We start from the raw sequence: 15,000 nt of genomic DNA on the forward strand, positions 1-15,000 counted from the left end.
TTTGTGTGCGTGCGTGCGTGCGTGCGTGCGTGTGGGTGTGTGTCAGAGAGGATAATGGGTCAGGTCTGGAGGGGTTCATGGGATGTGTCTGATTAGAAATGACAGGTGCCACCCTGCAGAACAAGCGGGCACTCTGCACTCTCCTATCCGCTGACGCTGAGGTCGTGTCTCAGCCTCCACTGTGCTGTCACCCAGCCCCCTCCAGGCCAACCCCATACACACACATAAACATACACACACGTACACACACACACACACACACACACACACACACACCCACACACACCCACACACACACACACACACACACACTCACACATGCAGCTCATAACGCCCAAGCTCCTCTCTCTCGCTTGCTCTCACTCCCTCCCTTCTCTCACTCCCTCTACCTAGGGTTCTTCCTTTCTGTAGTGTTTTGCGGTGTGCAGCACTCAGGTTGTTTGCATTATGGATTGGATGTGTTGTCAGTCAAAGAAAAAAGTTTTTCCAAGGTCCTTCGCTTTTGAAAGCAGTTTCTCACTTTTCCAACTTGCGCTCTCCGTGCGACCTTCCAGAAGCAATGTTCTTTCAGCCCCATTGTAGGTTCTGGTGCATTCATGGAGCATTCAAGTGGCCTGAAGTGGTTCTGGGCCGAGAACTGAGCCGTGAGAAAACAAGGTTGAGCTTTAGTGCTTTAAAAATACCAGAGCCATTGCAATCTCAAGGCCTGAAGATCTCTTTATGATGTTGACTGTGACGGGCAGAGAGCAAACAGTGGTCTTGGAATACATGTGTTAGCATTGTTAAACTCATTGTTCATATTATTTGGTAGTAAGTTGTCTGATTTAATGCAAATCAACTATCTTGAATAAAGTGGAATAACTTGAGAAAGTAGTAATCTAGCATCACTTTTCCCACTGCTTACTAAATACCCACCAAGCTGTTCTACAACCAAAACTTTAAATACTGGCTCTTTCCATTTGATTCACTATCAATCTTGTGTGTATTCTTCAGTGTATACATGCCGCAAGTTTGCTAATATGTTTTATCATGTTGCATGGATGATCTGCCTGCTTCGGACTCTCTCATTCATATTTTACACCTTATTCAAACCAAACGGAAAAAATCATCATCAAATGAATGAATGAAATTATTACTTTCTTGGCAGGGGTACTGAGTGGGAGGACTGGCATGAAGGAATCATTGAGTACTATACCCCTCTCAATTACCTCATTAGCCTTCTCAATTGTGCTGAGAAACAGCACCACCGCATTATTCATTCGTGAAGCCAACTTCACGTTGCCGTGCCCAATTATTTCACCAATCGCCAAGCTAGTGTCTTCCACACTTGCGTTGCAGTCAACCTTAACCCCGTGCCGACGAGTTCATTTTTCAAAATCCATGCTTCCCGCGGCCGCCATACTCCCAGCAAAAGCCGATCGCAGACTCCACGGGGAAACAAAATGTGATATTTACAACACAAAAACTAAACAAAACCCCAGTAGTTGTAAAACTTTTTCTTGTTAAAAGGGAGTTTTTCCTTACCACTATCACCTTACTGCTTGTTTAGGGGGTTCAGGCTGTCAAGCACCATGAGACGTATTCAATAGTTGCTGGTGCTATATGAATAAATAACAATTAACTGTTTTCATAAAACATGTATAAATGTTTTTCTAAACATTCCACCTTCAGCAGGCTGGACATTGAGGCAGTGTTGTAGTTTCTTATAGAATGCACAGGTTCCGTTTGACGTCTTTGTTAAGTTAGGCTTGAAAACTATCATATCTGCTCACTGTGCTCAGGAAATCTCTTTTGCAAAAAACACGTCCATGTTGTCATCAACACTTCCATAAAATATTCCATTAGATATGTATTTCTGTAATCTTACTGTATTAAAATATTCTCTTAGCAACACTTTGAACTCTTGTACTTCTATAAATAATAAATTAGTGTATATACCCTAATATACTGTATGTGCTACCCTTATGCTTCTAAGGGTATTAATATATAAATTAAATTTGATTGAATTGAATTGAGTTGAATATGAAAATTATCCTGAGCCATAGACATCAGTTATGTGTAAACATCTAGTGTAACTCTGACCAGTGGCTACACAGTTGTGTAGTGTGTAAACATCTAGTGTAACTCTGACCAGTGGCCACACAGTTGTGTAGTGTGTAAACTCTGCCTATTGGCTACACAGTTGTGTAGTGTGTAAACTCTGACTAGTGGCTACACAGTTGTGTAGTGTGTTAACATCCAGTGTAAGTTGTGTAGTGTGTAAACCTTACTCTCTCATGCCTTAAGCAACTGATACGACCATCCATGTTTTTTATCGTTCTTGTTACCACACAAACGTCCTATGCCCATGGTTGGACCGAGCCTTTTTACTATGCAGGGGACATAAGCAACTATGCCTTTCAGAGTCCTCTCTACGCAGCTCCATCTGTCTCTGTCCCTGAGCTCTGTGTCCCCCAGACAGTGTCCTCCTCTGCTGAGGTGTCCCCCTGACAGTTGTCCCCCTGTGTGTGGCTGACAGGTGCAGGCAAACGTGGAGAAGGCCCTGACGCTGTTCGGCCAGCTCCTGACCAAGAAGCACTTCCTGCTGAGTTTCATCCGCACGCTGGAGGCGCAGCGCTCGTTCTCCATGCGCGACCGCGGCAACGTGGCCTCCCTCATCATGACCGCGCTGCAGGGCGAGATGGAGTATGCCACCGGCGTCCTCAAGCAGCTCCTCTCTGACCTCATCGACAAGAACCTGGAGAGCAAGAACCACCCCAAGCTGCTGCTGCGAAGGTGGGCTTTCACACACACACACACACACACACACACACACACACACACACACACACACACACACACACACACACACACACACACACACACACACACACACACACACACACACACACACACACACACACACACACACACACACACATACATACACACACATATACACACACACACACACACACACACACACACACACTGATACTGTACACATCAGTGATAATGGCAATCATTTATTTTGCTACACAGTTTGTGTGTCTTCTCCCACCTCAACATGTCCCTGTCAGAGAACATTAACACCTAGAATGGAAGAGAGAAGACAGGAACACTCTGTAAAACTATGATAACACACACACACACACACACACACACACAAACACACACACACAAACACACATAAACACACACACACAAACACACACAAACACACACAAACACACACACACATTCACTGACACCGGAAGAGGTAAAAGTAGACGCTAAGTGAGAGGCAGAGAGTGTCTCAAGTTATTTATTGTATGGAATCTGAGTGATTATGGTGATTCGATTAAACAACACAGTATTGCAATGAGGTAAAATATTATTTTAATAAATGAAAATGTAATGCTGAAAATAAACTTCTCAAAGCTTTGCTTGAGAACAATTTAAACATGCCGTATTAAAAAAAGCCGTTTATAGAAAAAAGAAGAAATAATGGACAGTGCTCCTACCTGCCTGTGGTTTTTAAATAGACTACAAACTGAAACTGAATACTTATATTTCCCTCTTGGGTTTCATTTTTCCCTATTCTGATGAAGTATGCGATAACATCTTGCTGGCATTTCTTTGTGTTGTGTTCACAGATACTATGAAATTACTTTTTTTTTTACAGCTTTATCAATACTCCACTAGTTTATCTTGACTTGGGCTTCTTAAGGTATTTAGAGATAGCAGATCAGATGCTGTCAGAGATGCCCAGGCTGATCTTCCTGAGGCTAGTACAGACAATACAATGCTTCAGCTATTTTAGGTCCTCACTGTAAAAAAAAAAAAAAAAAAAACAACCAAGGGACAAGAAAAGCAAAAATGGTAATAGTCTGGCTTGCTGTTGGGATACAACAATTCAGTTGTTTTACTTTGTCAGTAGATGTTTGACAGATAATATATAGATTAAATGTGACAACTCATATGCATATTTTATCAATGTATTTAATTTGAATGACTCACTCAACCTTTGCAACAATGCATGTACAAATATTGAATAAACAGTAAACAATTTAATTAATCTTTGTTGAACATTCTAATGCTCAACTAATGTTCAGCATGACCAATATTCAATGAATGTGTGTACTTTATTTCTTTTATCTGTATTGAAGATTAGTGAGATTTAACTTGCATGTTCTTGCACTGGTTAAGTAAATGTTTCCTTTTTTTCCTCTGAATGATGCTAAATATTCTCACAAGTAACTGTGGAGTTGAAGTACATTTTGTTCATTTTACACATGTATTTTTAACACTTATATTGCCTTGTCCATGTAGAGAATGCATAAACATTAGCCTTCATCCCAGAATTTCCACCACAAAAATGTAATGAAGTTAAATCACACTCATCCATTTAACATCTGTAGATTTTCATCTGGACTACCAAAGTGAAGACAAAACTAGCTGAGTGTCTACAAATTCAGCTACATATTGTATATAGAGATATGGATGTTGATTCTCACTTGCATTACCATCTGTAGATTTTCAAGTGTAGACTAGCTGGTAGTCCATTTATTTCCATCAACATAAGATCCTTTTTAGGCTGGACCTTTGTATTTGCATGCCTCTGTAGTCCATGTTTAGAATGTAGAATGTCATAAAAGCGTTGGAATATAAACTTGTTTTATGGCTAAAGGTAGGCTACAGTCTGCAATTACAATCCAATACATTTTTTGTCAAATTTACCAAGGCATACTATTTCAGTTGATCCATACCCAAGCAGTGGAAGGAAATAAATAACTATACAGAGAAAACTCACAAACTCTATCTATCTACATTGTGTTAGTAGTCTACACAAAACTAGGCAATCACATTGTTCTTTAATGCTGGCCACACGATTACAAAGGCTCTTCACACTTTGAAACAAAGACAGCCTATGTGGTTGCAGTTCTGTGGTAAAGGCTAAGGTTTATGAATGCACCAGTCTACATGGAATAAGTCAATTATATTCACTTAAAAGCATTTATTTGTAACATGCAACTAAACGCATACTTATGTCTTAACATCTATAAAAATGTTTCTAAGACATTTGTATGATGTACATCAATGAAGTTAATTGAGCATTAGAATGTTCAACAATGATTGATTATTTTTTGTATTAATTGTTTGTTGAATATTTGTACATACATTGTTGAACATTTGTATAACATTGGATTCAATTCAATTCAATTATTCTGAGAACATGAAGGTGTGTAATGTTAATGTTTGTAGGCGGACTATCCAAATAAAGTGTTACTGAACGAAGCCAGTGCAGGGCTAAATAATGTAAAGTGCTTCTCATAAAGGGCTAGAAGAAGATCAAAGCACTCGCCTCCAATGGTCCGAGCCATCAGTGGCTTTTCTTGAGCAAACACAGTGAGAATGTGTCTAAGTGATTTCTATGATGTTTTAATGATGCAGTTTCAACGGGCTTCTGTCCAGGGTTAGAAGTCAGGGTTAGGTCAGCAGTTCTGCAGAGACTTCTAAGCAGAAAATCTAAGCAATTATGACAACTGGCTGATTCAATTAACATTATCAGTTGAGGGAAAACCATGTGTCTTTGATTATTGTGAAGTGAAATATGTCTTTTGAGAATGGCCTCCGCTGTGTGGAGGATACATGTTGAATGGGAGTCAGCACTCCTGACTGATGCATCTTTGTTTTCTCATTTCTCATTCAGAACGGAGTCTGTTGCTGAGAAAATGCTCACCAACTGGTTCACCTTTCTGCTGTACAAGTTTCTAAAGGTAAGCCACCGCCGCCTACCTCACACATCAGAGCCATACAAGTGACTGCTGTCTCACCTCATCTCTCTCTCTCTTTCCCTCTCTCGCCCTTCTTCCCTCCTTCCCTTGCTTTCCTTCCTCTGTGGGTGCTGAGGTTTCATCAGACCAATCACACTGAGAGGCTGTGCACCGGTAAAGACAGAGGAGCAAGAACACTTCCCATTTGCATTAGTTACTGCTGAAAGGCAGGTGTCTGGCGGTCAGAGGATAAATATAAATTTGGAGGCAATAAAGTAAACACCAGTCTCTTTTCAACCCCTTGATGCTGTTCACACTCCCATCAATGGCCTGTATAGCCAGCGGACAAACCATTTCGCATTTACGCAAAGCAGATAGCCTGCTGATGTACTATCGCAGACACTGAAGTATATGTGTGATAAAAGCCTGTTTTTGAAGTCGTCTTCAAAGCTCCTCAAAATGATGCATTTTAAATGAGGGTCTTTGGCTTTGGCCCCCTGGGTTTTCAAATGTTGCCTGAAATCTTGAGATGAAGCTGTCAATGCTGTAGGCGTGTGTCGGAGATGGTGAGCGCTGAAATCTAATGCATCCAGTCTCTGGTTGCTTTTGACGATAGAATTAGCATTCTGGTCGCTGCCCGTTCAGTCGAGGCTGTGGTAGGACCTCACCGTCATTGGAGTATTTTTTCTGTGCGCTTTTTCTAATGAAGATCTTAGGCCTGGCTGTCATCAGCTCTTTTGAAAATGTGTTTTCAGGCTTCTCTCCCCGATGCTCCCATCTCGTCCTCCCCATCCCCTGATGCACCACCATTCCCACCCACACAGCCACACACACACACACACACACACACACACACACACACACACACACACACTCAGACACACTCACACAGATTCTCTCAATGTTGCCTCATTTTTTTCTCCTCCTTATCCAGACCAATACAGTGTGCCAGATGAAGGCAGAGAAGGGGAAATTAGGGATAATTTCACTGACAGGCGTGCTGCACCAAGGTCTCTTCCGAGAGTGATGTAGGCACCTTCCGTTTCTAGTTAGCAGCTGTCTGGCTAATTAGCCCAGATGCTAACGAGACGTTGATAGCATATGGTGTTGGAGGGAGGAAGAGTGGAGCGGCCTTCATGTGTGGGTGTCAGAGGAATGTATTTCCACATTTCTATAGACACACACACTCACACACAGACCAGCACCACCACCAGATCTCAATTACTCTTGACCTTGATCATGGAATGTGCTGTTACACAAAGCTATTCCCCAGTGGAAATCAAATTTCACTTAAGTGTGATGAGGACATGAGAGTATAACATGTTCTTATGACTTCCAAAGTTGGCTGCAGCTGATCAGAATGAAATGTTTCTAATTGAAGCGCTAACTAATTGCATTTAAAAGCTGTAATGGCTCAGGAAACCAAAGGAAAAGCTAGCATAAGTCCACACAGCTTGAACGCCATAACTCTTGGAGACAGAACACGAGAAATATGCAAGCAGCGATGAGGGGGCCATGATAGGTTGTCAAGTCCTGTCTCTGGGATCATGGAAGATATCACCAGACATGACAACCACGTTTGAAAGGCCAACACATCAAATATTTTTAGGAAAAATTGACCACCTCAGGAAGGGGTCCTGAGCCCATATACCAGTTATGGTTTCAATACATCAGACAGTCGCTGAGATATGACCTCACTTCCCGTTCGGAGGTTTCACTGCCCATTTCAATAAGCTGTAACGGACAAACGGTTTCGAAAATCTAAAATCTATCTGATAACTTTTGTGAGGCTTGGTCTTAACATCATCTGTGCCAAATTTGTTGAAAATCTGTGGCCTTTGAAGAATAAGTAACTATTTGATTAAATACAATTTAACAACCTGCATCAAATCGGCTGACATGACAAGTTGAAGTGAAAAAGTGAAAGTGAAAGTCCTCTCTATGGCAGAGGTGGTGTAGACACACACACTCTGAAATTAGCCTCTGCATTTAACCCATCCAGGGAAGTGACACACACACAGTGAAGTGAAGTAACACTAACCCGGAGCAGTGGGCTGCCATTGGCGGCGCCCGGGGAGCAGTGATCGGGGTTAGGTGCCTTGCTCAAGGGCACTTCAGCCGTGGATGTGGGCATGGGAGAGCAGTGGTCTACCACTTCCCCCGCCCACATTTTTCCTACTGGTCGGGGATCGAACCGGCCACCCTACGGTTTCCGGCCTGAAACCCTAACCAGTAGGCCACGGCTGCCCCAAGTTGCCATGTCTCAGCCTTGGGATCTCCCACTGTATTGCAAGGCAGAAAAATATTGTTTTTAGTTTTTCAGTTGTAAGCCAAAATACATACTTACTAATTGCAATGCCCCCTAGTGGTTAAATGACACAGTTCTTTTTGTGTTTCATTAAAAAAAATGGGGTCTCGAGTCCATGTCCATGTAAGTGTGGTTTTGACATAGACATACTGTATATAGATGTCTATGGGTTTTGTTACATCAAACTGTTGCTGAGATATAACCTCACTTCCTGTTTGGAAGCCTTGCTACCGATTTTGATTGGCTGTGATGGATCAACACTTTTGAAAATCAAAAAATCGATATGATAACTTTTATAAGGTTGGGCTTAGGATCACCTGTGGTAAATTTGGTGAGAATAGGACAAAATATGTGTCTTGTGAAGAAGTTTTTAACATGAAATCCAATATGGTGGAAACATTAAAGGGTGCATGAACTCTGCTTGGAATCCATTATTTATAAAAATCGGGCATACAGTTTTAAAGTTACACATATACGTGCAATTTCAACCTTGACCTGTTGGTGGCGCTACAGTGCTCGAGGCATTGACATGAAACTTGAAAAGAATCAGGGATTTTTTTCCATATCAAGTGTGCCAAGTTTAAAAATGTTTTACCATGCAGTTCTAGGGGCTACAGTAGACTCCAATGTCAGAAGAGGAAAGCTAAATAGTAAGAAAAGGTAGAAGCACATTGGGTGTCTACCCAGCTTCACTGCTTGGCCCCCGATAACTCTTTTCACTTTCATTGGCTTTGCCATCTACTGTCCTTACCTGCCCCAGCTCATCCCCAGTCTAGTTTCTTTTTCTAAGGCTGAGTACTTTTTAAGCACTTCCTCCCAATCGTTAACATCCTGCCCGCCTCTCCATCAACTGCCACCATTTCCCACTGTTTTCCCCCTCATTTCAACTGTTTGTCTTCCCAAGTGTATTTCATCTCTCTGTGTGGAAGGGTAATGGCTGTATTGATTGGCAAGCTCTTGTGATTATTTGAAAGCAGTGGACATCAAATGGAGTGAGCGAGGGAGCCTGGCTCTGGTGTCAAGCTGTGGATAAAAGCCGACTGGTGGCACGGACTTAACATGGAGCCTCTCAATTTTAGTCTCTGGAAAAATGCAGTATACATTTTGTCATATATATTGTGCTTTTTATGTACTATTATTGGATTTATGTATGAAATTGTGCATATAATGACCATATGGTGTTATATTAGGCAACACGGAATCTATGTCGTTTTACTACTTCTGTTGTCAACAATTTATACTCCTGTGTGATCAGAGGGAAAGGGTACAATCTGTGCTGCTCTTGCACAAAATGTTGTCTCTATTGACTTGTATCTTTCTTCCTCTCTCTCTCTCTCTCTCTTCCGCTTGATCCTTTTCTCAGGAGTGTGCTGGGGAGCCCCTGTTCATGCTGTACTGTGCCATGAAACAGCAGATGGAGAAGGGCCCCATCGACGCCATCACAGGCGAGGCCCGCTACTCCCTCAGCGAGGACAAGCTCATCCGCCAGCAGATCGACTACAAGACCTTGGTGAGCCCCATCATCACACAGTCAAACAAACATGTACCCAGACACCCACAAAACACTGGCCAGCCTTATAACACAGCCTTATGCTTACTCTTCCAGTTTCATCCCACTAACTTTATTTATAAAGGTCAGAATATAAGACCAATGTGCATAATACCTCTCTGTAAGAGTATCTGTATTTCCCACTTCTTTACGGTGTGGTACACTGAAATAATGTACACTTTCCCCAAGGCAACTCTGCACTTATCTGTGAGTGTGTAAACATTTATTCAAATGGCAGCAAGGACAGAATAATTGTCTGTGTGTGTGTCCTCTGCAGACTCTCCACTGTGTGAACCCGGAGAATGAGAATGCCCCAGATGTGATGGTGAAGTGCCTGAACTGTGACACCATCACCCAGGTGAAGGAAAAGCTTCTGGATGCTGCCTACAAGGGCAGCCCATACTCCCAGCGGCCTAAGGCTGGGGACATGGACCTGGGTAAGACCTGCTCAGAAATGGAGCATAGACTCAAAGGTAACACTTTATTTGAAAGGCTGTGCATAAGACTGACATGACACTGTTATTATCATTACATGACACACCTCATGAACATGGAGTCTTTATGAATGTTTATGACTGTTGCCACAAAGTGTCATTCCCTAAATGATGTCATTTGTAATGCAGAGTTGACATTGTTTGGGATGTCTTTGTGATGACAACTTGACATTAACCAAGACAGCAAAAACTGTCAGTGTCACTCTTGTCTCTCTCTTATGACTAACCAAGACATGAACATGTCACAACAGGCCTTATTATCAAACCTAATGAAACTATATATGTGTTAACAACATTACATTAAACTATCATATGTGGTTGGTTTAGACACTGGCGGTCATGAGACCATCATTTTGACATGAATATTTTCCTTAACCTCAACTACAGTGGTACAATTTGGACTTGTCATAAAGATCACATTAAGTTAGCAGAGTCAAATGATTTTATAACAGTGTCATGATAATCATCATCCTGTCATAATTCCTGTACCTCAACTACAGTGGTACAATTTTGTCATTTCAAATCGATGTCCTTGAATGTTATAACAGTTTCAACTGCAGCTGTAACGTCTTCATAAATGAACCATGAAACATTTTGGCATGTGTGATGTGAATATTGGAAAATGCAATAACAAAAGCAATACACAAAACAAATTGTTTTCCTTTATTCTATTTGCTCAAAAAATGTTTAAAAATATAGATATACATTATTGAGATAATCGACAATTTCATAATTTCAGACTTATTTTAAAAATGAAGAATAGTTGTTAGAGGATAATATAAATATTCAAATAAATAACTAAAAGAAACAACTTTCACCTTTATATTCTGTTCGTTTTGGAGCCAAAATGAATCCAAAAACATATGACCTGTCGTTTAAGGTTATCAAGTGGGCAGAGGTATATTGGAGACTCCTCAAGAAGCCTCCACAGTGTATTCCAGAGTAGCCCTTCAATTTAACTTGTCTAGTGGATAGCACAAAATGGTGGATTCACATCTAAATCAATAGAACTAAGCCACAAATTTACCCAAGTTCTGCAACTAAATGGCTGTCGCCAAATATAGGACAGACATTCTCTACCTATATTAGGCTTGTTAATCAGCTTACTCAGTCACTGTTGTAACTTTGAAATTGAAAATGAATAGGACATTTACTTACATGTACACTTTTCGTAACTCTTCTTAACTCCACACATAAAGATTTTTCCAGGATAAAATATATTAGCATACATGTGGCATATACATATTGCATACCACATTCCATGATGCTTTCAAGATTGATAGTGGATACAAATTGAGAGAGCCAGCATTCAAATTATTGGTTGTAAAACCGCTTATTGGGAATACAGTGTCCTCAAAAGATTACTATTATAAGGATATGCAGAGCAATGAAGGAGAAAACTATGGCAATAACGGCGTTTGTTTATTATTACGAGTAAGTTGGCCAGCACACAGTATGTAACTTTAATAAACAGAGTAGAATCTGTGCGTAATAGTTTGTTGGGAATGGGCAGCTGTTAGCAGAAGGTTTCTGCAGGTAGATCAAGTGAAAAGACTGCAGCAGCATCCCACAGTGAAGACGCTCTAGAGTAGGAGGGGGAAAAAACAGACAAGTGAGTGAACAGAGCTGTGCTGCCTTAAATGCCTATATGAAATTATAGGTTATGGTGATGAGGAACAATGTTATCACAGACATCAGCATTTGCAGGCCCACTTTTCTCAGTCTTTCAGGCAGTCTTTTCTCTCTTAAACATCCATCATCTTATTCAGTTCTTCTTCTTCCATAAAAAACTCTCATAGAAAACGAAATAAAGTAATATCATTGGCTGTCAGTACCTCCCCTCTAATTGGCAGAAACCTGGCTTACAGAAATAATAATAATAATATATCATTGTCAGACTTTAATCGTACAAGCGACACACTGCACACGTGCCACTGAAATATATATATCTACACACAAATATGAATTCACATTTACAAATTCTGATGAACTAACACACATGTCTTTGTATGTTTTTTCAATGTTATCAATGTTGTTCTTAAACTAGTACTGTAAACACATTTAAACCATAAAAAAAATTGAAGTTTTATAATAAGGGCACATACGGCATGTTTGTGACATGGTTATGTTGTCATGTTAATGTCAAGTTGACATGAGACATCCCAAACAATGTCAACTTTGCATTAAAACTGATGGACTTAATGACAACAGTCATAAACATTCATAAAGACTCCTTCATGTTCATGACAGATATCATGTCATGGTTATGACGGTGTCATGTCAGTAAAGTGCACATCCCTTCAAATAAAGTGTTACCGAATAGAATGGATTCAACTATTGTTGTATAATTCTGCTTTTGCCAAAGGGTGCATAGCGTGGGTGTGACTGTCAATGTGTGCCTCATTGAAAGTGTCAAAGCACATGCTATTCTGAGAGTGAAAAACATCTAGGTTTTTTTTAAGAATTGTATGGTAGGTTTTAAATTATCTGAAATGTTGTTTTCCTTTTAAAAGATTGTAGCCCCACTGTCTCACCTCAGCAAGAAGCCATTTTAGAGGCAAGGTAATGGTTTTGGAATCTTGCTTATATTATTTTTTGGTCCATTGCAGAGTGGCGTCAGGGCAGGATGGCTCGAATCATTCTCCAAGATGAGGATGTCACCACAAAGATTGACAATGACTGGAAGCGCTTGAACACCCTCGCTCACTATCAGGTACGTGAAATAAACGTTCTCTACTGCTATTGTTGAAATGTATGTATGTATGTATGTATCGCTCAGTGACCTTGTCCAATCTATCAAACTGTAGGTTACAGACGGGTCAGCCGTTGCCCTCGTGCCAAAGCAGAACTCAGCCTACAACATCTCCAATTCCTCAACGTTCACTAAATCTCTCAGTAGATATGGTGAGTACGTCCGTCCTTCACTTGTCCTGTATAATGTCAAAGAACCCTTCAGGCTATGCTTTATCAGCCAATAATGAGCTTGGAAATACATTCGTCCATGAAAGTCTAATTGGAAGGGAATATCAGACTTCTGTAAAAAATTGCCTGCTTTTTTCATTGCAAAAACCTTTTTATTGGGACATTGGTCCTGTCGGTTGCAGAGGCATTTCAAACATGTCAGGTCACCGTCTCGTGCCATTTGCTAACGCTTCTGTTGCTTTCTCGGTGTCCCATTGTCTCTGAGAGTTGGTACACACTCAAAGGAAGAAAGAGAGCGCAAACTGGCGCATACACATCCTCAGAACAGGAGGGACATGATTGAAATTGAATTACAGGCACTCAGAGTCATGAGAAGTAGCCTTGTGGTGGCCAGTGGATCCATCTGCAGTGCAGCCGCTGTGTGTCCAGCATTGTGCTCCAAGTGTGTGTCCTCTCTTTGAGGCTCTGCATTGTTGTCATTGGCTCCTTCGTTGGCATGGCAACCAAGATTGGAACTGCAAGGCTTTTTTTCACTAGCCTCATCCTACCTGGCATTTGCCATGACGGCAGTGTGCCTTCAGTCATAACAATTACTCATGATTATTGTCTACACGGCCCCGCGACAAATACCCCCACGACAAATACTCCCGGTATCTACAATTATGAATCCTCTCAGCCACAACTCTGTGAAGTTATTCTGTGGAACTGTCTGGGTTCTTGTCCAAAAGCAAAACGCAAACTGGGGCCCGCTGGCTCTGTGCCACAGCGAGCAAAAGAACAGATTGGCATCTCTTTGGTGTCCTGTTCTGACTTTTGACACTCACCGATTAACAATGAAACAGTGCTTTCACATAGCCTCTGGGGAGGGCTCTCAGACTGTCATTTATTGCTCCAGTATAGAGGAGAATATTATGTACAATTTGTGTCATGTAGCGTGTGTTTGAGTGCAGTGGGGGGTTGTAAGGGAGGACGGGAGTATAAGATGAGACGCAGGACTAATGGGCTGGAGCTGTGTAATTGCCCAATGACTCTTCTTCACTCAGACTCAGCCAGTGGTTGTCCACTTCACCAATTAGTTTGCATTCTTAGCTACAATTTGTCACCATTTCCCGTAGGCTTTTTTGTTGCTGTTTGTGTTTGCTTTCCCTCGTTTGTAATTGTTGTTCTCTGTCTGAGTACTGTGGTTTGGAATCGGTTAAATACTGAGCTTTCTGAACTCCCTGATGGAAGCATTTGAATTTTGAATGTGTCCACCCAAAACGCTCCAGTTGATAAGAAATTACCTTAAATGGAGGCGCATGCATTGTTGCCTTTGAGAGACACACTGAGGGTGTAGATCTGAAGGATGATGTCTGTCCTCACACTCCGTCTCTGTGTCTGTGTGTTTCTCTGCGTTTGTGTGTGTGTGTGTGTGTGTGTGCGCGCCCGTGTCTCTGTCTGTGTGTGTGTGTGTGCGCGTCTCTGTCTGTGTGTGTGTGTGTGTGGGTGTGTGTCTCTCTGTGTGTGTTATTTGCACACTTTCTCAGAGAGCATGCTGAGGACGGCCAGCAGCCCTGACAGCCTCCGCTCGCGGACGCCCATGATCACGCCAGACCTGGAGAGCGGCACCAAGCTGTGGCACCTGGTCAAGAACCACGACCACTCAGACCAGCGGGAGGGCGACCGCGGGAGCAAGATGGTGTCCGAGATCTACCTGACCCGCCTACTTGCTACAAAGGTGCGCACCGACTTAATGAATGCACTGACTCTCCGTCATCTTTTTATCTCCTGTCTTCATCGTCTCGCTTCTTCAGTGGATAACACCACACAATAGAAAACAAAAACATCTCCCAACTAAATCCTGAGAGTTAAAAAAAAAAACGCAAAGCTTTTAAAAGTAAATTTGTACTCTGAATCAATGCTTTGCTTTATCTTAGTTATCATGGCTTCAGTATCATAACTGACAGACAAAGCCCATTGCTCGCTTTCTCTCTCACTCTTTCTCTCTCTCCC

The 15,000-nt window shown here is 41.6% G+C and overlaps 1 protein-coding gene across 1 annotated transcript in view; it reads left to right on the plus strand.

Annotated features, from left to right (window-relative positions):
- The window catches only part of LOC308377431 (plexin-A1-like), a gene marked incomplete at both ends in the record, with an annotated part of 137,351 nt that overhangs the window by 118,454 nt on the left and 3,897 nt on the right, over positions 1-15,000 (plus strand). The window contains 7 exon segments of the mRNA XM_080854088.1: positions 2,519-2,775; positions 5,672-5,738; positions 9,407-9,553; positions 9,870-10,065; positions 12,696-12,799; positions 12,894-12,990; positions 14,535-14,725. Coding sequence (XP_080710214.1) covers positions 2,519-2,775; positions 5,672-5,738; positions 9,407-9,553; positions 9,870-10,065; positions 12,696-12,799; positions 12,894-12,990; positions 14,535-14,725 — 1,059 coding nt within the window.

Source organism: Sprattus sprattus (assembly GCF_963457725.1).
Source record: "Sprattus sprattus genome assembly, chromosome: 16".
Lineage (NCBI taxonomy): Eukaryota > Metazoa > Chordata > Actinopteri > Clupeiformes > Clupeidae > Sprattus > Sprattus sprattus.